This window comes from Myotis yumanensis, unplaced genomic scaffold, assembly GCF_028538775.1.
Source record: "Myotis yumanensis isolate MYYU_CA2020_CCGP unplaced genomic scaffold, mMyoYum1.0.hap1 SCAF_7, whole genome shotgun sequence".
In the NCBI taxonomy this organism is placed as follows: Eukaryota; Metazoa; Chordata; class Mammalia; order Chiroptera; family Vespertilionidae; genus Myotis; species Myotis yumanensis.
Window position 1 is genome coordinate 51,392,068 of NW_027223758.1, and position 26,182 is coordinate 51,418,249.

A 26,182-nucleotide genomic window follows, 5' to 3' on the forward strand; every position below is an offset into this window, starting at 1 on the left:
ATATCTGAAAACACTCCTCTTTGCTAAAATTTATTTTGCAATAAAATAATTACTCTTCTACTGTAAATCAAACATTAAACACAATACAAAATTTCATTCTTTCAGAACATAACTGCTGGAACCTGGTAAAATGTAAAGTTGAAAAGTACCAAATCTTTTCTTAGGAAAAACTTTGACATTCCACCCATGCGTTTTCCTCATCTCCCGGAATTTACATTGGAGTCTATCAGGTTTCAGTGTTTGGACTTCTTTTCCATCCACACTCACTCTCTTGGAGTTCTGATCTGGACTCATCGTTTTAAATACCATCTATCACATACAGATCTTTCCCCCAGAAGAATCCCCTTCATGTCCGAATGAATCTCCACAAGTCCAAAACCGAAACTCCTCCTGATCTCCATCCCACACTTGCCCCCCCCCCCCCCCCCCCCCCCCGCCCAGTCTTCCTCTTAATGGCAACCCCATCCTTTCAAGCCCTTAGTACAAATACCTTGGAGTCCTCCTTGACTCCTCTCTCTCAGACCCCACGTCAATCCACACCCAAGGCCTATTAGATGTAACTTCAAAGTACCTTTTTATCCCATGCCATCTCACCGCCTCTATGCCAATCTCCTGATCCAACCCGCATCATCTCCCTCCTGGATAAATGCTACTACCTCCTAACTGCTCTCCTTCCTGTCCTTCTGTACCCTTCAGTCTATGCTCAGCACAGCAGCCCGGGTGCACCTCTTACAACGTAACGCGTCTTACCAGGCCTGATACTGTTTGTCCGTTTTAACTTCTCTGGCCTCAAGTCACTACTTCTCTTTCCAGCTCCACTGCAGCCAACTCCCTTTGGGTCCTTGTCCTTGCTGTGCCTCTCTTGTAATGTTCTCCCCTGACACCTGCACGGTCTTCCCCTCCCACCTCTTTCACGTCCTACGTGCCACCTTGCCCAGGAGGCCTCTTGACTTCTGTAACGGCCTCTCCCAACACTCCCCGGCTCCCTATCCCATCAGCATCCACCATATTAATATTCTGCTTATTTATTTGTCCCCCGACCCCCAAGTACAATGTAAGCCCCACGAGGGCAGGGAATGTTGTTTGCTTAATGCTCCATCACTAACTCCTAGAAGAGCTCCCGGAACACAGGAGGCACTTAGTAATATTTGTACCGCACTTGCCCCAGGTTTCCCCTTCACGCTGCGCCGCAGGATGTCCTAGTCATGGACAATTCAGCCGCCGCAGGTCTTTCCGGGGGACGCCAAGTGTGGACTTGTGTATCTGAGGCCGGACTGCCCTCCAGCGTAGGCAGCGCGGGGCTTCGTGCCTGCGGTTCCCCAGCGGCCCTACTGCAGCTTTCCTCTCCCTCGAGGACGGCCGGGGCCCCACCCACTGGCCCCAACCCCAGCTCTTCTCTCAGGGAACCACAGGGGCAGCCTGGCAGGTGTTGGCGGGGAGAGCAAGGGCGTGTGGGTGACTGTGGAAGCGGACAGGGTGTGGTGAATTATCGAGCATGCCCGGAGCACGTGGTGTGCGGGGCTTGCCCGGAGCGATGGGCATGCTGGGATTGCAGGGCGGCCTGGAGTGGTGGTGCGCAGGGCATGATGAGATTGCAGGGTGGCCTGGAGTGGTGGTGCGCAGGGCATGCTGGGATTGCAGGGCGGCCTGGAGTGGTGGCGCGCAGGGCATGCTGGGATTGCAGGGCGGCCTGGAGTGGTGGTGCGCAGGGCATGATGAGATTGCAGGGTGGCCTGGAGTGGTGGTGCGCAGGGCATGCTGGGATTGCAGGGCGGCCTGGAGTGGTGGCGCGCAGGGCATGCTGGGATTGCAGGGCGGCCTGGAGTGGTGGCGCGCACAGCATGCTGGGAGTGGAGCCAAGAGCGCTGTGAGGCAGTGGGCGAACTGCACGCTCGGTGTTCCCACAGAGGTGAGGACAGACGGGAAACATCTGCCGAGGGAGCCGCAGAAGGAGCCGGAGAAGGAGCAAGGGAGGCTGTTGCAGGTCCTGCCCCACACCCTGCGGCTTCTTCCCCGCAGAGGCCCACACATCAGCCTCGGGAGGCGGGAGGCGTCAGCTTGGAAGGCGTCGCTTTTCCTTTTCAGAAGCGTTTTGCGGGCCTGGTTGACTGCTGTTAGGAGCAGACGGAGTAGGGGAGGGGCTCGTCCACGGGACAGGACGCCCACCCGTGTGTGGTGGGGAAACGGTGTGGAAACGCCAGGTGTGGCTGAGGGGCGGGAGAAACATTCCTCCCCGAAGGCCCGCAGCCCTTTTCTGTCCGTAAGAGCGTGAGGCGCAGAGAGGAAAGAAACTAGCCTGTGGGATTTCCTGTCCCTGTTTTCCCAGCAGGCCCCGCGGAGGCGGAAGTAAAGGAGGCTCCAGACTCCAGGTGGGCCGGAAGTTACTTAGACTTACGTTCAGTGGCCGCAGAAAGTTAGGTTCTGTCTGGGTTCGAAGTCCTCAGGTGTAGAACTTGGAGGGCAGCTGTTCCGGAGCCAGGTGTTAGCGCTCCATCCACGTGTTTATCAGGCGACGGCCCAGGTTTTGAGCCTCATGGTGTGCTTATACAATCTAGGAAAATGTTAAGGTGATTCTAAATGATGAAAGTAAATAAATTCTGGCCTATTTCTGAACAGGTCAGAGTTGTTTACATGCAATTTTCTGATCAGTCTTTGAGGATTGACAAGAGGAGGGCCCCTCAAAGGAATTTCCTGCTAACTCTGCTACAAGGTATTTATTGGGAAAATGAATAGAAAGTAATTTGAGTGGAAAATGTGTTTCAGAAATGAAAGTGACATCGCAGGTTTTCTCCCACAATGATGTGACCCATTTTCTTTAAAATACGCAGACTTGTGCCTCTGGACCCAAGCCATAATCAGTTCTGTGGTCTATGCTGCACCTCATTCATTATTGATGCCTTTACTAGAACGCTTCACAGGAAGTGAACTTCAGGCAAAATTGTGAAGTAGGTTGTGTTTGCAGTCGTTTGTACTTCATGTTGTGTTAACTTTTCACAACAGTAAGCATTTACATAGAAGAGAGTGGAAAAGCAGAGAGAAGGACATAATATTTTTATTTTCAATGTCAGAAATCATTAGGTCATGAACACCTTGTGTGAATTTGTTAAAGGTTCTAAGAGTACTTTCACTTTTTAAAGAACCAAGTGATCTCTAACGATGAAAACGTTAAGCATAGTGGTTCTTGAGTGAGGAGGAGCAACCCGAAGTCTTGCTCAAATGGCACCATACAGGCATTTGGTTACGGAGACTGGACTTAAGGCTAGTCACACTTGCAGATTCCCAGGCTGTATGTGTTACTTTTCTTATTAAAGAGAGAAAATATGTTGATGTCAAAAAAGTTTGAAGTGGTACAATCTCAGTTTTTTCCCCCTGATGTACTTGTGCACATTAGAGAAGTTGAACTTAAAATCCAGTTTTTCTTTAACACATAAGATAGACTTCAAAGGTATACTCTGTGAATTATGAACTGTAAAATGTGTCCCAAATAGACATTTTACAGCCAGATAACTAATGGAAAAGGAAACTAGATAATTTAGGCATTCAGTAAACATATTCTTTCATATAAAATGATGAAAATATATTCCTTAACTTTGAAGTACTTTACAGAGATAATCTAAAACAGCAGAAAACTTTGCTATATATTTTGATTTCTAAAACAATTATTATTTTCATAGGAAAGATCAAAATGAAAGCTAAGAATAGCCAGGAACTAGATTAGGGTTCTATTTCCAATCAGGGCACATGCCTGGGTTTCAGGCTCAATCCCCAGTAGGGGGAGTATTGAAGGCAGCCAATCAATGATTCTCTTTCATCATTCTCTCATAATGGGGAGAAGAAAAATTTTGTGAATAAGAGAAAAATGAAGGACACCCCAAGTGTCTTTCTTATTTCTGATCTCTAGCAATCTTAGAAGTGTTTGATGTTTCTATCTCTCTCCCTTCCTCTCTGAAATCAATAAAAAAATATATTTTTTAAAAAAACAACAAACATATACCAAACAATTCTAGATTATTATTAGAGAACCTTAAAGGTAACATGTCAGTGACATTTAACTGCTAAAGTTTTTTATTTGTTTTTATTATCTTACTAGAGGCCCGATGCATGAAATTCATGCAGTGGAATAGGCCCTCCAGCCCTGGCTTCATCCAGAAGGTCATCTGGATGGTCATTCTGCTGTTCAGCCATCCAGTCTAATTAGCATATTATGCTTTTATTATAAAGATTTCAACACAGTATCAAATAATTCTGTTGCATTGGTATAGTTTATTACCTTTTTATTGCTGTTTGTTTGTCTGTTTGATTTTAAAGGCCTGATTGCTGAGGCATTTAGCCAACAGGAAAATATGAATGATTCTAGGCAGCAGTCACTGTTCTTCATCACACTTCCAGATTTACAGAAACTCTGTGCCGTCAAGATAATATTGCATAATGGGGTGGCAGATACCGAGATTAGAAGTACACAAATTAAGATGTGCAGGTAAGAATATATTTATAACTAATGGTTTCTAAACTTTTTGAGACCTGTGAGAGCTGTTTTAGCAGTATCTTCTTTAAAGCAAAGTACTCAGTTTGTGTATATTATTTTAAAATAAAATTTTATTTGGGCTAGGTATATAGGATTACATTTAAAATACTTGAGATAGAATATCTCACTGTTTATAGACATTGGTGAAATAAATCAGGTTCCTCAAAACTTAGAGGTAGCAATTAATAAATACTGAGTACCTTCTGTTTATGAGGCACTTTAAGAGATACTGTAAACATTTTAAATTAATATAATTTCTTAATATTCAGGTCAATATAAGAGTATTTCTGAAGAATATTTCTCCAACAACTATTTTGAAATGTCTAACCCAGCCGTGGGCAAACTACGGCCCGCGGGCCGGATCCGGCCCGTTTGAAATGAATAAAACTAAAAAAAAAAAAAAAAAAGACCGTACCCTTTTATGTAATGATGTTTACTTTGAATTTATATTAGTTCACACAAACACTCCATCCATGCTTTTGTTCCGGCCCTCCGGTCCAGTTTAAGAACCCATTGTGGCCCTCGAGTCAAAAAGTTTGCCCACCCCTATATTGCTAACCCAATATAGTCTTTGGAAGGCAGCTAAGTTGAAGCCTCAAGTCTAACTCCCTGATTACTGAGGACCCACCTTGTGCTAGTCCTTTCAATTGTTTGAGGCATTCAAAAAAAGACTCAGAATACATGACAAGATTCTCTCTGTAACTGAATTTCTTGGGGAGGAACAGACACTTCTAAAATTGCTAGGGGTCAGAAATAAGAAAGACACTTGGGGTGTCCTCCATTTTTCTCCTATTAACAAAACTTTTCTTCTCCCTGTTGTATATATTCCCACCCAAGTGCATCTAGGAGCCTGTACCCTTCCTGCTAGTATGTAGTTTGATACCTGCAGAGCAGTTATCTGTGACCCATTTGGGGAACAAATAGGTAGAAAACTGTCTGCAAGATTTTCTCACGTTTGCTCTCAAATGGAATGAGGCCATGCCCATAGAGTGGGATGTTTTTACTTATCCTCCCAGTAACTGAGAAATTCAGACAAAGGCAGGCCTTGTAAAAGCAAGTACCTGCTGTACCCAGGTTCTGACATCAAAGATGAGACTGGGTTTGTCTCATTTTACTTTTTGAGATAACCCCTCCCCAACACACACTCACTCATGGTTTTTTAAATTGGTTTCCTAGATGATTAGTAATTTGGAAAATTATATTTTCAACTCTTCCTTTTTGTGTTTTCCCACCTTTTCCTTGACCTTTGAAAACAAAATTATTGATAATTTCAATTGTAGCAATTTTTGTTTTAAGTTTATTTGGCTGTTAAATGCTAAACTAAAATCACTAATGTCATCTGACTTGGACAAAATTTTCATTTTTGCAGGAAAAGAATCTAGTTCTAACGTTGAACTAGTTGATAAATTCACTGATAGTTGAGTCCTTAAACTGTTGCCCCTGTTCCCCCAACCACCACTTAAAAAAACAAAGGAAAATGGAAGAAACAGAAGTTAAAAGAGCTGGATTCTTCAGTGTTAAGACTTCTTTAAGTCTACACTTACGATAGAAATAGGGTTTTAAAAGGGGAATTCATATTCACAGATGAAAGAGGTTAAGAAACTCAGATGCAGGGACAAATTTACAAATTAATATCAATATCTGTAACTTAAAATTCCCTTAATTCAAGTCTTGGCTGAGTGCCTACAGTGTTCAAGGTAATGCTAAGTGTGGGGAGAGATACAGAAATCTATAACACAATCTTTGCCTGGAAGAGACTTAAACTCGTAATTGGAGCTAAGTGATTTTAAAATGTTCCGTTAAAGGAAAAAACAGTGGGCAAATCCACTTCAAAATGAATAATTTTATCTCCACAGGCAGTTGCTGTTTTTGCACCAAGATATTCTTGTATCACCTGTGCCTGGAATATTTAGCCAAATTTGGGTGGTGATGGCGGTTAGTATTTTAACATTTTATAAAGTATTATTACTAATTATTTGGGGCAATATTGATAAACAGTAATTCAGGTACTAATTATAGCTCAAATTGAAGACTATAGTGTTTTAAAGTTTGAAGCATAGCAGACTTTAACATTGATATATCTGACATTCAAAATCTATTTTTGTGGTTCTAATTTCATATTTAGTTTTTTGTGTCATAAATGTTAAGATGAAGACTACGAATGATGATTAATATGTTACTGCAACATTTTTAATGATATAATCCTTTTCTTATATTTTATTCTTTAGAATTCCACTTAATATAAAGGAAGAAGTTTCTCATTCCATCAATCTCCAATTGTTTTTAAATAATTTTGATCTTATTCTGAGATTTTAAGATCCCAGAATTTATTGAAATCAACATTTATTAACAGTGCTGATAAACCATACAAAATTATCAGTTCTTTTATTTTCCTTCTAGGTTATATTGTTATATGTTCATTTTTTCCCCCCTCTCATCCTTAATATCATTTTTAAGAAAGACAAGCTGTTGGTAAACAACTAGACACTCATACCTCTTAATTGTGTGTTTTTTTTCTACCTGGAAATTTTATGGAATAAGGAAGAGATTGTTCTTTAGCTTTCTAGTAAATTCAAATATCTAATTTTAGAAGAGCCACCTAAAAATGTTTTGCTTTATTGCAAATATATTACATGCTATAAAAAAATTTACAACATTATTTATAAAAGGAATTATTATGCATACTATTTTAAAGCTTGCCTTTCATTTTCCCTTTAACAGCCTCTCCTGGATACTGTTCTGTCAACACATGTATCTTTCTCAATGTTAAGGCTGTGAAATATTTCATTGTATGGCTATAAAATAATTTATGCATATCTGAGTTTCTAGTTTTGTGCTATTACAAACAGTGCTTCGGAAAGCATTACTGAAATTATATAATTTTCGTTTGGTAGTTTCTATGGATTAAATTCTTAGAAGAGGGATGGCAGGCCATTTTAACTGTAATCTAGATACTGCAAAATTGCTATCTGAACAGTTCTTCTAGGTTACATTTTTAACAAATGATGTATGAAAAAACCTATAGTTCCACATCCTCACAAATACTGGATATGCTCAACCTTTATACACCTGCCAATCTTTTAGCTTACAAATAATATCTTCTTTTTTAAAAAAAATATTTTATTGATTTTTTTACAGAGAGGGATAGAGAGTTAGAAACATCGATGAGAGAGAAACATCAATTCAGCTGCTTCCTGCACACTCCCTACTGGGGATGTGCCTGCAACCAAGGTACATGCCCTTGACCGGAATCGAACCTGGGACTCTTCAGTCCGCAGGCCGATACTCTATCCACTGAGCCAAACTGGTCAGGGCAATAATATCTTCTTTTTATTTGTACTTATTTCATTGGTGAGTTGAAGCGCCTTGGCCTTTTGAACTTTCTCTGATCTTCCACTATGTCCATTTTCCTTCTTAAGATATAATAACTTACTGTATATTATGGAAGATGTTAAATATTTATTGGCCTCTTTCTTCTTATGGTTTCTGGTTCATGTCACCCCCAGAAAGGCTTTCCTCATTTTGAGAATGTATCCACAGATTCTATTTCAGGGAGAGATTGGTCATCACTTGCTTCTCCAAGGCATAAAAGCTATCAGGATGATGGCCTGATTCTGTGCTCTCTGCTGTGTAACATTTAAAGTCTTTTATGTATTGCTTTATTTAATATATGTTAAGTCATCTTTATAAATGTGGATTTTTGTTATAGATACCATTTTATAAAGCTGGAAAACTTAATGCCTATATTGAAAAATATGGAGCTAAGGTACGTGTTTTTTTTTAAAGATAATAATTTCAGATGCTGTTTATATTGATTTTGTATTCAACTTCTTTTATAAGCCAACAAAAATTGGAGTATCTTTCTCATAATTTGTTGCTATGCATGTGAAAGAGCTGAACAATTTTTTTCTCAAGCAATTAATTTGTGCACAGTTAGTAGAGACAGAGCGGAAGAGGATTATTTTTTTGTTGAGTACTTTCTTGCAGGGAGACAGAGGGGAAGAGGATTATTTTTTTGTTGAGTACTTTCTTGCAGGCATTTTACATGGCATAATCTTATTTAGCATATATAACTTCCAAGAACTGAATATTCCCATTTTAAAGATGACGAAAATGAAACCCAGAGAAACAAAAATATTATAAGCAGAGGCACAAAACAATATAAATTGTATTCTACATGGTAATGAATTTCTGGATCTTAGCAAGGAAAATATAAATACATGGGTTGAGCATCTCTTGTGTCTCAGTTACTCAGACCATGGAGACTTGGCTAGAGCTCACTTCATGTTTCTGCATGTTTCTCTGAGGCGCACTGTGTTCTGGATTATTCCAGCAGGCTGATCAACTGGGGTTTGGGATAATGAGGTTTCTGGTCAACTCCAAGATTAGATACTTTCTTTAGGTTCTAGGAGGATTATAACGTCTTAACAATACCCAAAGGTGCTTTGCAACTCCATAAGAAATCTCTGAAGAACCCGAAAGCTGGTTTCAGCTGTCAGTCACAATCTATGGGAAAGCTGTATTCTTTAATCTTTTGGCTAAGACAAATCTGAACTATGAGAACCATATTTACGGTATATCATTTACCTAGAACTAGAAACTAGGTCTTCAGGGATCCCTACAAAACTCTGTCCTTTATTGTGGAAAATGTCTCATGGTTTTGTGGGGACTCCTTTGCTGTCTTACTGTCACACTCTTGGGGGAATTTAATACTTTTTTATTAATATATTGACTTAAAGATAAACATTATGTTGATTTTTGACAAATGTGTTACAAAAATAATAGATACAATACGATTTTAGAAATGAATAATAAGGATCAAAACAGTTATTTTTAGCACAAGAATATATAGCATTTCAGTATTGATTTAGTAAAAGAATATTTATACCAACTATCATCATTTTATATATAAGAAAAAAGGAAAAATTAATAAACACATCTCCCATAGTCTTTATACACTAATAAAAAAAAACACTTTTTGATGAATTTTCTTCTAGTCTTGTAATTTACACCTTTGACTTTATCACTGCAAGTTGTCCAATGTCAAAATATTTAAAATCTTTTTGTTTATACTCTTATCCTTTTTTCATGAATCCCAATTCCTCATTGTTACTAAGTAAACTTACTTAGGCCCCTTCACCAGATTTCCAGATCCCAGGTGCCTCGATATTCATGAGCTTTCTTCCAGCCTGACTTTCCTCTCCTCTTGGGCCTTTGTGATTTTGCTCAACTTTTCTTTTTATGGATACTTTCTGCATAATAGTAATTATAGTCAGCAGATATTTATTGAACACCTAGCATATCCTGAGCACTCTACCTGTTTCTGGAATTAAAGCTGTGAGCCACATAAACTCCCTGCTCAGAAAGCTTATAGTAGGAAAAAAACTTCCTCCTTTTTTAAGTTTTTGGAGTTGGTGTAGAATTTTTGTTATTCCTTCTATAAATGTTTGGTAAAATTCACCAATACAGTTATCTGGGCCTAGAGCAGTGATGGCGAACCTATGACACGCGAACTCATTTTTTTGGTTGATTTTTCTTTGTTAAATGGCATTTGAATATATAAAATAAATATCAAAAATATAAGTCTTTGTTTTACTATGGTTGCAAATATCAAAAAATTTCTATATGTGACACAGCACCAGAGTTAAGTTAGGGTTTTTCAAAATGCTGACACGCCGAGCTCAAAAGGTTTGCCATCACTGGCCTAGAGTTTTCCTTAATAGAAGGTTTAAAACTATAATTTCAATTTCTTTAATAGATAATAGAGTATTTAAGTTGTCTGTTTCAAGGAATATGTCCATTTCATCTAAGTTGTCACTTTTATTGCCATAAACTTACATATAATATTTCCTTATTTTCCTTTGCTATAGAGTCTGTAGTGATGTCACCTCTTTCATTCTATATATGATAATATGTTTTTAAATTTTTTTCTCCCCGACCAGTCTTGCTAAAGGCTTAACAATCTTATTGATCTCAAAGAACATCTTTTGGTTTTATTGATTTTTCTCCATTGTTTTACTCTTTTGCTTTTCATTGATTTTTCATTATGGTCTTTATTATTTTCTTATGCTTATTTTGGGTTTAGTTTGCTCTTTTTCTAGTTTCTTATGGTGGAAGCTGAATTCACTGATTTGAGAACTTTTTCTTTCCCAATATAGACACATTTATTTGCTATAAATGTCCTTGTAAGCATGTTTTGTTTTTTATTTTCCTCAGTTCAAAATACTTTCTAATTCCCCTTTGATTTCTTCTTTGATCTATGGATAGATTAGAAGTTTGTTATGTAGTTTCCACATATTTGGGGATTTTCCAGGGATCTTTCTGTTACTGCTTTCTAATTTAGTTGTGACTAGAGAACACATTTTGTATAACTTGAATTTTTTAGAATTTATTGAGACATGATAATTGAGTCATGTTAGTTGACAGTGTTAAGGTACTATATTCTCACTTATTTTCTGTCTACCTACTGTATCAGTTACTGAGAAAATGTGATAAAGAATTTGCCCCGGACTATAGCTGAAGTGATCAGTAATACCATCTGTGCCCTGGAAGGCATCCAGGTCACCAGTCAAGATGTTTATGAATGATAGAATTGGCCTAGACTTCCTCCTTGCATGTCACGGCTGAATGTGAGCTGGTATATCCTGCTGTATCTGGGTTAAGACCTCGGGCCAAGGGGAAGTCAACACAGAATCAAGGAGAAAGCCATTTGGCTTTGTAAGGTAGATCCTGATAGTTACAGGATTTGTTCAGCTGCTTGGGTCCTGGACCCTGGGGGCATGTGTGAAGTCAAAGCTGCAGGTTGGAGTCCTGTTGATAGTAGCCTTAATTAAATGATCTGTGAGACAATTGAACAGATTTGGTCCTGTTCCTCACCAACAGTTTAATTATTTACATCCTGAGAGAATTTACCCGAAGCCAAAATAGTATGAAAACGAGGGTGGATAATATTGGGAGACAGTTCTCCTTGGTGCTAACACTTTTTTGCATGTCTTGGTAGTAGAGGCAGTGGCAGCATTTTCTTCTGAACTGTATTTGCACAGATGTTTGTAGAGCAAACAGCCTTGATTCTGTCCCCAGCCCTGGTCTCAGAGTCTATTCTCTGTACAGAGTCTGTTCTCTGTACAGCTCTCTCATCACCAACTCTTTGCCCCCAAAGCTTGCCTTCCCTTTTCACCCTGGACTCTCAACTCTGGCTCTGCACCCTGGACTCTCAACTCTGGCTCCTCCAGGGCTGCCCTCCATGCACAAAGCCTGGAAACCCTCTTCGGTCAATATGTTGGGGTGATCATAGGTTCCCGTCTCTGAGGAACTGCTTTTGTTTGTTGCTTGATATCCAATGTCCTGTAAACCATTGTTTCATAGAACCTGCCCCATTTTGTACTTTGTCTCAAGTGGGAGGATAAATCTGCATCCTATTATTCCCCTTGATCAGAAGTTCTAATTTTTAAAAATTCTCTACAAGGAAAGATTCTTTGCTGGTACCCATGTAAGTATTTCATTGTTTTCTGGTGTTGAACTAGAGTGAACAATTATGAAAAATGTTACAATGTAGTTCTGGTCTGGTTTCTTCTGTGTATAGCAGAATACAAAGTAAAGTGTAAGGTTGTAACACAGAGGCCCTAAAAGTTTAGGTTCCTTGGGCCAGGATAAGCAGGTGGAATTGGTCTCTTATTATAACATGGCAGTAGTTATAATTTCGGAGTGGAAATGGTTGAACACTTCTTTAACTTTAGAACTAGATGGGATTGTGGTGACTAGAACTATCATCCAGAATAGCCCAGTTTGTTAGGTGGTGATTTAAAGACAGACATATTCTGGTAGCTTATAGGGACATACTGATTGGTGTAATTTGCTTATATTTTACCCTTTGATCTTTTTAGGTAGAGGCACCACGAAGAGTAATTCCTGTAATTCTTCAAAACTGCCTTTCATATTCACTCACGGCCAGACTAGCTCCAGCCTGGAATAAAACTGGCCATCTCTTGGTGCAAGGTAACGCTATGTTTTTCAGCACTGTAGCTTTCTGACTACATTACTTCTACTATGTGCATATGTTTTTAATTTCAGTATATATTTAGGGAATAGTTTTTAAAACATAGCCCCAACCAAGCATTCTCAAGCAAGTCCACAACAACATAAATGTCATCTCTTTACTTTGGGATTATATCCAAAGCTTGCTGATGTTTTTTTATACAAAATGTGTTTTTTAACAAAGGAAAAGAAAATATGTTTATTATATAATACTTGATGTTTAGAAATAAATATAACTGAGGAGCCTTACTATAAAATGAACAGAATTTATCAATATTTCTGGAACCAAAAGGCTATTCTGAGTTTTGTGTTGAGGTCTGACCTTTCCTAAGCATTTTATATTAGGAAATAAATATTTGAGGGTATAATTGGGTATTTCTGTCCTTTTAATTGAAGAGGTACTTTTTGAGTGGTTATATTTTTTTCTCTGAGCTGACATCAGATATTCTTTTATATAAAACTGCATTTTAAAGCATTTTCTGTAGCTTTGATAATATCACATGAAAACGTTGTATTTATCAAGCATGATTTATAGATTATAATAATATGGCATATTCTATCCATTTTTTAAGGAAGAGAATTTCTTTCTCAGATGGGAAAGCAAAATGCTGTTGGTAAGTAAAAATGTATGTCAATAGATAAAAACATTAATCTAGTCAACAGTTAAGCTGCTACAAATTGTTGAGTTGTACTCTTGGTGATTAGGTTATATTGGAGTTTAATCAGCTGTTATAATCACAATTTCACCTGGGAAAATAATTCTGGTTCAAAATATATAGCCTTCCTTATTGAGAAAAATTCACTTATCTTTATTGGAATAAAAGCTATGTTTTTTACTTCTCTACTTAAAGAAAATTATGACTATAAAGGATTTAATTCTTACAGGAATTTATAATGTGTAGTTTCCAGAATTATATCATAAGAAATTCTTCAGTATTGTTGCAAATAAAAGCTTTATTTCTTATGGAAACATGATTCTTTTTCTCCTTGAAGTCTGAAAAGACACAGATGATCTAAAATAACAGTTTATGATATAGTTTAATTCTTTCAATGGTATGTGTGGCTATTTGCAGTTAGACAAATTCCTAGGCAGTAGTCCAGATGTAGCAGACAGGTGGAAATCCTAAGCCCAGGTAGACATTACTAATCAATCCACAGCTCTTGGATCTCATCTGTCCTCCTTGCACTAGTTTTATGTTTAAGTTGAACAGTGGTAGTCATTATACTCTAGCTATGGATAAATAGGTTCGCTCCTAAATTTAGTTTAATCCCTAAACACTATCAGGAGACTACAGCTATCAGAGATTAAAGATAACAGTTTAGGAGAGCAAAATTCTTTATTTCTGTGTTAGAATTTTTTCTTTTAGTTTACTGAATGTAATATTCTACAGCAAAACTGACAAATTGGAAGGTTATAGCTCATTGGATTTTCACAAACTAAATTTACCCTTATAACCAGTTATCAAATAAAGAAACAGAACATTTACCAATACCTCACAAGCTTCCTCCTGCTTTCTTCCAGGTATTACCCCTTCCCAAGATAATAAGTATCTGACTTGTAAAGTACTTTTAATTATGAAATAGCAAGTTAGAAGCCTTGGGGTTCTATAAGATCCAGAGTATATCTGCCAGAATATTTGAGGGCATTCGTTAGTGAATGACTACTGAAGTCAGAATCATGGCATGGTACCACCTGATTTAAGAAGACAATCTACATTTTTACATATGACAGATGTCAGACTTGTAAAAGATACTTGTTGAGTTTCCCTCTCAACTGTGAGATATCCCATTTTTCTTAATGCCACCCTGCCCTATGACATCTCCCAACACATACACACCCAAATATCCACGTTGCTTCATTCAGCCTTTGTCTTCTTGTAGATGTCCCATCTGCGACTGTCAGATATAATATGTTGATTGACTTTTACCATGTGTGAGAAAAAAGCCATTTTGAGTTTCTAACTTGAAAAATTAAGTTAAAGTAATTTCTTTTGTTACTAAAATACTTAATTTGATAGGATGGAGTAATAATTTCAGAAAATTTATAATTAAATATTTTATTTTCAGCATTAGACATCAATGTAACAGAAACTCAAGTTTGTCTAAGTATAGAAGCTTATACAATCAGACTGCCACCACCTGAGGTACCACGTATTTTGATTTCCATAATTAACTTTATTTAATATATACTTATTATTATTACTAGCATGCCAGTAGGTTTTAATTTTTAACAATAAGAGTGATAAGATTTTTTATTTTCACAATCCATATTAAATTCTTGGTATATTGATATTGTTCTAAATCTGGTTACCCAAAGAAAATATTGTCAGTTTAACACAGATCCAATCATATTATTCCCTTGCTCAAAAATCTTTTTAATGGCATTCAAGACTCCCCACAACCCTGTCCTGCCTCAGTGCCCACTTCTTGCCTCTTCTTACAACTTCAAATATTAAAAGCACTGTTTCAGCCCATAGTAAATGTAATATTCCCCCATTGGCATTCTGATAGCTTGTGTGTGTGCACCTACTTTTTACACGTAACACTTTTTGCCTTCTTAGTTGAAGGATATGTCTTTTATTTTGCTGTTTTCATAGCACCCAGTATAGAACCTTACTGTTGCTAACCCAATAAGTGTGATTTGCCTTCTCCTGTGCCATTGGTTTTCAACAGGTGAAGGGGGAAATGAGTGCTTTTGTTCCTCAAATAAGACATTTTGTAATGTCTTGAGACAATTTTGGTTATCACAAAGGGGAAGAGGTGTGTTGCTACTGACATTTAGTGGATAGAAGCCAGAGATACTGCTAAATATCCTACAGTGCACAGCGCACAGGACACAACCCCACAGCTGCCACCACAAAGAGTTATCCAGCCTAAAGTGTCAAAAGTGTCCGGGCTGAGAAACCCCAGGCATGGGATAGATGACTCTGCCTTTGCTTGGAGCACCCCAGTTGGCTACACATGCTGCTAATCCTTTAAGAGCCAGCTCAAATGCTTCTCCATTCACTTTTCTGTTTAACTTTTTTATTACGAAGAACAAATCAAAGAGGAATAGGATCTACTTTCTGATCCTCAAGAATTATGTGAGCCAGTAGGGAAGCTAACTTGCATATAAATAAATAACTGGAATGGCCTGCATGGTGTTAACACATTGCGTACCACATAGAAATCTCTAAGACATACGCCAGGGACCGCACATTTTTGGGCAAACTGCACGTTATTTAAATCATCATAATGCACTTTAGGTGTTGTTTTTCAATAATTATAACATTTTTATTTACAAAAACAATTAAAGTTCCTAGTACTTTTTTAACGTATGGTACTGCGTAAAACATTTTCCTCTATGAAGAGGGACCAAACAAAATTTACATAAGTATCTAGATTCACTCCTTTTTCCATGGGCGTGAAAAACGAGAACACTCGTGAGCGGTCCTTAACAGATGGCGCTCGAAACACGCTAAAACTCCTGAGCGGTACGAAATGTGTTAATATCTTGTACTGATGAGGAAACATAAGCCTCCAAACCCAGTGTGATCTCCACCCTCTTTTAAATCTTCATGCCATTCTACACCATGCTCACGTACTTACTTGTATTTCTAGAGTTATACTCCTCATATATTCCCTATAAGCTTCTTGAGGACTAATTATTGTACCTTATCTGCCCTTTGATTTCTTACAGACGATACTTCTGTTTTAAATATCTGAGATTTGAACCAATTAGAGATTGACAAAGAAGAGTAAGACATAGAGATCAATACACCACCTTTATGAATAGGATGAGAATGTAACTTATCCAAAATGGACACTTTTGAGAGTGAAAGGGACACTTGCCTAATGGGATATAGTCCAACATGTATCAACTACAATATGTTAAAAATAAAATCACATTAATTAAAAATGGGTGGTTAAGAGTTTATGGTACATAAAAGAACAATTCATGAACCAGGAGTCTTAAAGCCAACAGTGAAATGAAGCTCAGAGGTGTGTTGTTCCAGGACAGTTTACATAGAAAATTTGTTAACACCATTTTGGAAAACAGTTTAAGTTTCACTTATGGTTTCTTGAGGCATTTACAAAAAGTAATCTAAGTTAAATTTTGCTTGCATTGCAGGATAAGCTAGATTAAGTTTTGCTTATGTGCCTTAATTGATTTTGCCTGCGTAAAGAATTTTCAGGTTTGGTCTCCATTTTATTTAGTTTAGCAGACATATGGTCACACTATTTATTACTGAAGAAGAGAAGACGCTATTGGGGAATGTGGCCTATCTGAACCTAGAAGTAGGTAGATTGACCCACCCATGAATGACAGTGATGGAAATCCACAGGCTGCCTTGGGAGATCAGGCACCAGTCCCAGAATGACAGAGAGAATGCACAACACCAGTTTTTGCCAGCAGGCCAGCTCCCAAGAGGAAGAGGAAAGAGTTGTCCTAATTTTAAGTCACCTCATCTGCGCTAGAGAGGAATGAATAAGGGGCACAGCGACATCAGGGTAGCAGAGCTTTTTTCAACATGGGAGCAAACAAGAAATCAGAAGATGTTCTTCTCTTTTCTACTAACACTATACACTCAATACATATTTGTTTAGTTCATTTAAATTAAGTTCCTAAATTATAGTTTGTCATCAGTGCCTCTAAATCTCACCTTCCTTACACTTTTGATAGGGCATTTTTACAACCTGACTACTATAACAATTCATACTTATCTATGAAACAGTACAGAATAGGAGTTTTCATTGGGAGTTAAGAAGGAAAGTAGTAAAGCTCTTGCTATACTGTATAGAGAAGAGACAGGGTGAGCTGAAACATCACTTACATCATGGAACGTGGTTGGTACAATGTAACTGAAGCCTTTAAAATTACTTTATAACTGTGTGTGTGTATGTGTGTGTGTGTGTCTAACAAATACAGTATGTCTTCTTTTGTCAAATGCTTTTGAGGACTTATGGATTAAAATCTTATTTCTATTGAAAGCTAAAAGAATTTGATATTTCTCAAAGCATTATAAAGGACTTTGATACTCACAAGAATGGTGTCATTGAGGGCCATTCAATTTTAAGCAACTGGTGCTACGTTTTGCCAAGGTGAGATTTCAATTTCTATTAACTAGGGGAGGTTAAATATACCATTTTTTTCCTAATTTTGCTTCAACATTGAGATGTGCAAAAGTATAAACCATTTTGTGAACTTCTGAAACTGAATTATAACTTTAAAAAACATATTGCAGCAATATTGTCAGATTTACAGAAACTGTGAACTTCTATCAGATTATGAAAATAAATTTATTATACATTAAATGTAAAATATACATTTATTATACATATTTATTAGATCAATTTTTAAGTAAATTTCTAAGTCTCATGAGATTACAACTATTATAATCTTAAAACTTTATAAACTAATAATGATTCATTATCATTTGATATGAGCTAAATTTTAAGATTATACTATATTCAGTAAAATATGACTTGTTAATATAAATAGGACTCTTGGGATGAAATTTTAACTTGCTTTACAAAAAAAAAGAACTTTAGCAAGCATATGCATAATAATTTAATCATTCAGGAAAGGATACAGATTAGATGGGAAACATAGATTTGACTCTGATTCATTCAACTCTTAAACTTTTCCCTAAAGTGTAACAGTTACCAGGAATATCTATGTGTGGCAATATTAGTCATTATTTTGTCTTTATAACTGGCACATTGTTTGCATCAATTCAATTATTATTAACAATTCTAGTTGTTAAGATTTAATACAGTATGTGTTTGGAACTAGGAACAAATGACTAGTTTATTACTTATGTGTAGATAATTGTTAAATCGTTTTTTTGTTTGTTTTAAAATATATTTTATTGATTTTTTACAGAGAGGAAGGGAGAGGGATAGAGAGTTAGAAACATAGATGAGAGAGAAACATCGATCAGCTGCCTCCTGCACACCTCCTACTGGGGATGTGCCCACAACCAAGGTACATGCCCTTGACCGGAATCGAACCTGGGACCTTTCAGTCCGCAGGCCAATGCTCCATCCACTGAGCCAAACCGGTTAGGGCTGTTAAATCGTTTTTAATGCTTTCTAAATCTCATAGTTAACATATCTAAGCACTGGCTCATGATATTTTACCAAACTCTTACTTTTCATAGTATGAAAATGGGGAAGATATTAAGTATTCGTCATACCACACCTCCTGACTGTCCTTTTCACTCATATAAAGATTTCCAGATGCACTGGGATGACCTGGTAAGGAATAAAAATACATATTATGTAGGAAGTTACTTGATTTTACTTATAATTTAACCTAACTTTAGCTGTCTCTCGAGAATTTCAGCTTTGTTCTTAATTTTTAGTATGGCTACAAACTTCCAGAAGATGGTGGAAATATTAAAATATACTGCAACATCTACTTCAAAATGATAGGAGAAAGGATCTTTACATATCCTTTACACACCACCCTTAATGGGTGCTCTCTGCCCACCTTGTGACCCAGTCTCTCTCCTGCCCTGATAACATTTTCAACCTTCTCTAAATGTAACTACTTTCCTCTCTACTTTTTATCTGCATGAGTATTTTGTTTTTCTTCCCATTTTTACTTGAGAATTAGTTTAATAATGATATTTCTCCCCTTAAACTCTTCTGCAACAATTAGACAGGAAAGAAACTTTACAGTAGATAGAAGGAAAAAATGTTTATTTGATTTCTATTACAAAGTAAGAAAAAAGTCATGAGTCTCCTTAGCCAAGGGCTCCCTCCAGTGGCATTTTGGATATAACTGAAAGGGTGGAATTAGAATTAGTTTAACAAAGAATTTTATTTTTGGAAGATTGCTTTACAGGCAAAATTTAGAGGATTTGACTTGCACTTAATGCACCCCATTGATTTAACAAAATATCTTAACATTATTTTTTAAAATCTACACACAAAGGAGTGCAAGTGCTCTGTGAATCTCTTTAGTCTTAACACGGATCTCCTGGGCCTTTGTATTCTGACGAGCTGGAGTTTCAAAATGAAGAGAGAAGAGCCATAATGTTCTTTCTGTATTTTGTTTCCTAACCGAAATCTTAATATAAAATTAAAGATCACAGATATCCATTATTCCCTTTCATTAGATGCCAAGTCATTATTCTGAATCTTCAGAATATCTTTCATCAGAAAATTAACTGCTTTTTTCAAAGAACAGCTTTTAGAGCTTAAATGAAATCTGTTTTGTTTCTTTGTCCTGAGTCTTCACTGCTTTCTGGAGCTGCATCCTGTTTATTGTTTACTATAAATACTTACTTTAAATCCATAAAGGTCATAGTGTCTTCCTTATGAATCATTTCTAGAATGTCTTAGTTTGCCAGCCTGTAAGGAAAGCTGTGTCATAAGGATCCAATGAGCTGTTTTGATTGTGGATATTAAAATAGAAGTAATTACTATCCCTGTGAGAAAACATGCTTTTTAGCTTTGGATTATAAAGTTGGAATTATTTAGCTTGGAATAAATAAGCAATATATAAAATAGATTTAGTTGTGTGTGTCTTTTTAACAGTTACTATTTAAACTTTTTTTATTGCATAAAAATGTTCCGTTGTTCTTTAACATTGTTCACATACCCTCTCAGTTGCATCAGAAGTCAGCCCATACAGTTCTTTCCAAGGGTAGATTTGGAAGATGTGTTGAAAAGTTTTCTTTCAGATTTAAAATCTAAACTGCCCCATATATGTGGGTTTCCCATAAAGATGACAACGAAACCGTGCTACTCCACACAAGAACTAACTAAACCAAGTATACAGGTAAGACATTCGTGTCCTCTCAAGTTCTCTGAGACATACTGTGCACCTGTCTTACTCGATCTCTTGCCTTCTCCGGTGAACCACCTAATCCGTTGTGATATAATTATTTTTCTCTCAGGTCACTGTTTCTCTAATACTATTTACTATGATTATACTTAACCATTTGTCTCTGCCATTTGTTGTTATTGTATTTAACATGCTATTATTTTATACACTGAGTGACCAGATTGTTATGACCACCTGACATTTGTAGGCAAATTAGCTATAATTATGCGCTGAAGTTGCTAGAGGGCCAGACCATTATAAATAGGGAAGCAGGTTGTTTACCACGACAGTAGAAGTGATTTTTTTTCTGAAGATACGGGTAAACAACTCGATTTAACAGCCTTTGAACGTGGGATATATTTGAACGTGAGTGGCCAGATTATTATGACCACCCCATCAGTACTTCGTTGGGCCACCTTTTGCCTTCAATACTGCAGCGATTCTTCTTGGCATTGACTCCACGAGATGTTGAAAAGGTTATGCTAGGAATCTGACAATATGCCTGATGAATAGCACTGTCCAATTCTGTGAGATTTGATGGTTGTGGAACCAGCTGTCTGATGGCTCTTTTAACTTCGTCCCACAAATGCTCAATTGGATTGAGATCTGGTGATTGTGGGGGCCACCTAAGCAAGGTAAAGTCTCCCTCATGTTCTTGAAACCACTCCTGCACAATACGAGCACCATGGCATGGTGCATTATCTTGTTGGAAGAAGCCATTTCCATTGGGATACGCCATCAACATGGTAGGATGAACCTGATCAGCAATGATACTTAGGTATGTTGTGCTATTCAGATGTTGTTCCACACGAATTAAAGGGCCCAAATCATGCCAGGAAAACATGCACCAAACCATAACACTGCCCCCACCAGCTTGAAGGGTTGTACTCATGCATGTGGGGTGCATGCTTTCATGCTGATTCCGTCAAATTCTCACTCTGCCATCTGCATGATGCAACTGGAAATGTGATTCATCGGACTACATGACTTTTTTCCAATGCTCGACTGTCCAATCCTTGTGTTCCTGTGCGAATTGGATATGTTTTGTCTTGGTAACTACAGACAGCAAAGGTGTTCAAACAGGCCTTCAGCTTCCATATCCCATATGATGCAGTGTACGGCTAATTTGCCTACAAACATCAGGTGGTCATAATAATCTGGCCACTCAGTGTATATTGTAGTGTTACTTTATATCCTTATTTTGATGGTATTTTATATCATTTCTTTTCCATTAAGGACATTATTATATTTTTACAAATTCTTAATCTGTATCCTTTCAGGAAAACAAAGTCAAGCCACCCAATCTGACCTCTAAACAAATGTTCAGGACCTCTCTGATTCAGGCCCCTTCCACAGGACCCTCCCTGGCTCAACATCCTTTATCGAGATCAGTGGCCATAGACCACAAGGTGGAGCCTTGGGTCAGCCAGCAGAATACCTGCGTGTTCTCAGCTCTGAACCTCCAGCCAGAATCTGCTCAGAGCAGAAAGAAGTCCCTCTCTGACAAGGCACCACAAGTACATTTGGAAGTACGAAAGCCCACCAGAGGAAATACTCTAGTTCAAGACACTAATTTTAGCTCCCAAAGTAACAAGGCCCCTAAATTCATACCAATTTTTAAAACTCGATCATTACAGATGAATAAAAATGTCTTAGAGCCTGAAAACCTGAAAAGAAAACAACTTGTTACAGAATCCAAGTTGTTTTCATTTAAGACCAATGTGGTCCAGGATGACAAACTGAATTTAGATCCAGCTACAGAAAAAAGATATAATTGTAATGTTCAGATGGAAGTTAGAAATTTAAACCAGAAGACTTTTAGACCTCTGCAAGAAAAAGAAAATATGACAAAATATCTCCCTTGTAACAAAAAATCATCAGCTGTGAGTATGAATGGAAATAAGCGATTATCTAATAGTTCAGGATTGCAGATGTCAAATAAGAGTTTAGGTACGCTAAAAAGTGCCATTGACTGCCAAGTGAATGGAAAAGAAATTTTAACAAGCAAACATATAGCACAAATTTTAGAAAAGGGACATGAGTCACTAAAAGTGAAAAGACCACACATTTTTGAATCAGACACAGAAATGGAAGGTTCCCGACTACTTCAACAATCAGTCAATAAAACTAAAGAAGTTGATATCAGTGACCACAGACAGATAGCAGGCAGGACAGCCCACAGGCCTAACAGAAAACTATGTCAGGAATCTTCAAAACCTGCAAAGCAGCCTCATTCCAGTAATGTCCACTATGGACAATCCAGTTCTTCTATGAACCAGGTAAGAAAACAATTTTAATCTGGGGTTATTTATCATATGATAGATCTTTAAAATCCCTAAGTAAAGATTTAAGGGAGCCCTGACCAGTTTGGCTCAGTGGATGGAGCGTTGGCCTACGGACTGAAAGGTCCCAGTTTCAATTCTGGTCAAGGGCATGTACCTTGGTTGTGGGCACATCCCTAGTAGGGGGTGTGCAGGAGGCAGCTGATCGATGTTTCTAATTCTATCCCTCTCCCTCCCTGTGAAAAATCAATAAGATATATTAAAAAAATATATTTAAGGGATTTTCCCAAGATCATCTAGAAACACATTGGGAAAATGTGCCCTAACATAACTATATACAGTTGAGTTATTAAAAATGGGATTCTTTAATCTGATTACAGGTACATGACTTGGACAAATCAAAACCTAAGAAATCTCTCATCAGCCCTCAAGCTTATAACATGGATGTGAAAGCAGGAAATATCCATAAGGTAACTTAGGTGATACCTTTTGATTTATTTTCATTAAGTTATCTGAATTGGAATTGCCAAGTTTAGGGATCTCCAACCTCTTGATAAAGAGGAGTTACTTTTAAATCCCTTGAAGCCTTAAAATCAGCCTTTGTAAGTAACAGTAGCTGTTAATACAGAAGAGACCCCGAAGAGGGAAGAGGTGGAGAGAGGTCCCACTATGGGCTCTTCCTACTTTTGTGCTGGGATCTTTGCAGACTAAGAGCCTCCAGGGTACAGCAGCAGCAGGCTGCCAAAGATAGGAGTCCAAAACCACTAGAACATGTATCTTTGGGGACTTTTACCTAAGATGATTAAACTTAAGGGATGTTTCAAAAGTTAATCATTAAGTTAAAATTTACTCCAAAAATGTTGCAGTGCTGGCTAAGGTAAACTTGAGATTTAGCTGAGCATGCTGAGTCCACGACACTGAATTCACAAAAGCTTGCATCTGGAAATTGCATTTTATTCCATCTTGCCATCTGTTCTATTCTAAGAACAAACATTACTCAAACATCTACAAACACTTTTTTGCATAGAACTATTGGAATACTTTCAATTCAAATTCTTTATGAGCAAACTAGAAAATATTTACCTCTTTATTCTTCCAAAAACTATTTATTTTTATAATTAATAGAAATTTCAGTCTGATTTGAGTTAATCAAAAGGTACTTAAGTCTATTCCTATATATTTTATCATGTGTATTTCATGTAGTTTTTGACATATTACATTTTAATGAACTCAGTACATGGTTAAGGGAAAAATGTATGTGCTATAATGCCTTAAAATTTTTCGTTTTTTAAAATAAATGAAATCTATTCCAGATTTCATAATTTTTAAAAGTATAATTTTCCCACTTTTGAATTACTTAAAACCTAAAACAATTTTTTAAAATACAAAATCATTCCCATCACCTAGACAGAATAACATGAGAAAAATTACAGGGTATCATTATAGAAACTAATTTCCTTCTAATATAAAATTAATATATGCCCCTGTAAGAAATTTGAGAAATACAAAATAGTTTCAAGAAAAATTTTTTGAAAAACCACTGTAATTCTTCTTTGCAGAGATAAACACTCTGAACAATAGATGGACACTCGGGCACTCCTGTGCATGTGGAATTGGGCTCTGTACACAGCTGTGGGACCTCCTTTTTCACTCAACAGTTTCACTTTTCATGGTTGCATACAAGGTTCATTGTATGTGGATACATTTACCAGTCCCTGCTGATTGACACTTCAGTTTTTCCAGACTTTTCACTATAACAGTGTCATGTGAATGAATAGTCTTGTTCAGATGTTTGCAAAATAACCATTTATATGATTAGTTTTGTTAATTGAAAATATTTTTATTTTGTCCTTACTACTTGTATTATTGAAATTTTCAAATCACACAAAGTACAGATAATAGTATGAAGAACCTCTAAAGTACCCATCATCCAGCTTCAACCATTATTAATATTTTGTCACTGTTTCCTCTGCTTCTCACATATACTTCTTTACTATTGTAAATTACATTAAAGATAGCAAATAAGGGGTAGCATTTTTTTAAAGAATGTATATATATACATTCTTTTGGAATGTCTGCCATATCTTTATTGCCTCACTAAGTTTCACTTTAGTTTAACAAAACTAATAGGAAGCCTTCAATAAACATTTCACAGAAGAACTAGAACCTTCTGGGACATAGCAAACTATTGGAGTAGAGGTGTCTTTGTTCAGACATGTCCATAGCTTGTGCTCTGTGCCGGCCAGGAGGCAAAGTGGGGTTGCTGAAATGACAGCACCGCCATAGGTCGCTGTCTGCTCTCAAGCAAATCCCTCTAGGTTCCTGGCAAAGACGTGAGAGCACCTGTGATTTGAAGCAAACATTAAGACTGAACTTTCGGTCCGTATCACAAGTAAATTTAACATATAAGATGAGAGAAACAGAAATAGAGCTGCTCACTAGGATTATTCTGGCTTTCATATACTTTAGATGTTTAATTTACAAAATGTAATATAATTGTTGTGGTAAGATACTTTAAAAATATCTCAATATCCCACTGAAGTTATCCTTCATTACATTTTTTTAAAATATCAAAGAGTTAGCATAAGTGGAATTTTTATTTTTTAAGTATGATTTACTGTTTTTGCTATTTCACTAAGCCATTGCAATTATATGCAAATATGAACATGAACTCTACTTCAAAGCTATAATATCATTCTTCCTCTTGAAATTGTGCTTGGCTAACTAATGTACTATATACCTTTACTGTAAACATTTGTTTTCCAGATTTATCTCTATTTTACAGTATTTTACCATTTTCATAGGGAAACACATCTAGTATGAAGCCCATTCTGAGTGTGCCTTTCTCGTCCTGAAACTTGTATGATAGATCATTAGTAGAGACTGCAGTCAAGATCAGGCTGCCATCTTGTTTCTGGGACTGTGGTGAGAACATGTTTTACAAAAGTGCAATTGATAAGAACATATACTGGGTCTCTCAGTTGTCGGCAGCATGCACTCATTCTCAAAACCGGTCTTCCCCTGCTCCTTGTGTCTTAGGTGCCCTCCTGGACTGTCCAGCCATCATACTGTAGGTAACAAAGACTTACATTGTTAGTGCACTAAGCAGAATAATTAAAAGATAAACCCACTGCTAAAGTAGTGTGTAGTATCTTCCAATTCAGAATTTATAGTGTAGTATTTCATCTAGAGAAATGTTAACCTACATGACAAAGCCTGTGTTAGTATCTGTCTGTTTTCTGTCTATATATATTGATTGATTTCAGAGAGAGGAAGGGAAAGGGAAAAAGAAAGAGAAACATTGATGAGAGAGAAACATCAATTGGTCCCTCCTGGACAACCCTACCAGAGATTATGCCCTGACCAGGAATTGAATGGTGACCTCTTGGTGCATGGGTCAACGCTCAACCACTGAGCCGGGCAAAATAGGTTTATTATTTTCTTACAGTATTCATGCTAATGAAAGTTTACTCTCTCCCAAAAAATGTATACACACTTTACAGCTGATAATTCAATTGATGTTTC

General features: G+C 37.1%; 1 protein-coding gene across 1 annotated transcript; it reads left to right on the forward strand.

Moving 5' to 3' along the window:
* The first annotated feature begins 4,343 nt into the window (after positions 1 to 4,343).
* On the forward strand, positions 4,344 to 24,407 carry CUNH18orf63 (chromosome unknown C18orf63 homolog). Its single transcript, XM_070421554.1, has 13 exons — positions 4,344 to 4,477; positions 6,382 to 6,460; positions 8,235 to 8,291; positions 12,409 to 12,520; positions 13,132 to 13,173; positions 14,627 to 14,703; positions 17,532 to 17,641; positions 18,703 to 18,799; positions 18,907 to 18,992; positions 20,147 to 20,330; positions 21,656 to 22,654; positions 23,038 to 23,127; positions 24,217 to 24,407. The coding sequence occupies exons 1-13, from the start codon at positions 4,344 to 4,346 to the stop codon at positions 24,220 to 24,222; spliced, it is 2,073 nt and encodes a 690-aa protein (XP_070277655.1). The 3' UTR covers positions 24,223 to 24,407.
* The last annotated feature ends 1,775 nt before the right edge of the window (positions 24,408 to 26,182 follow it).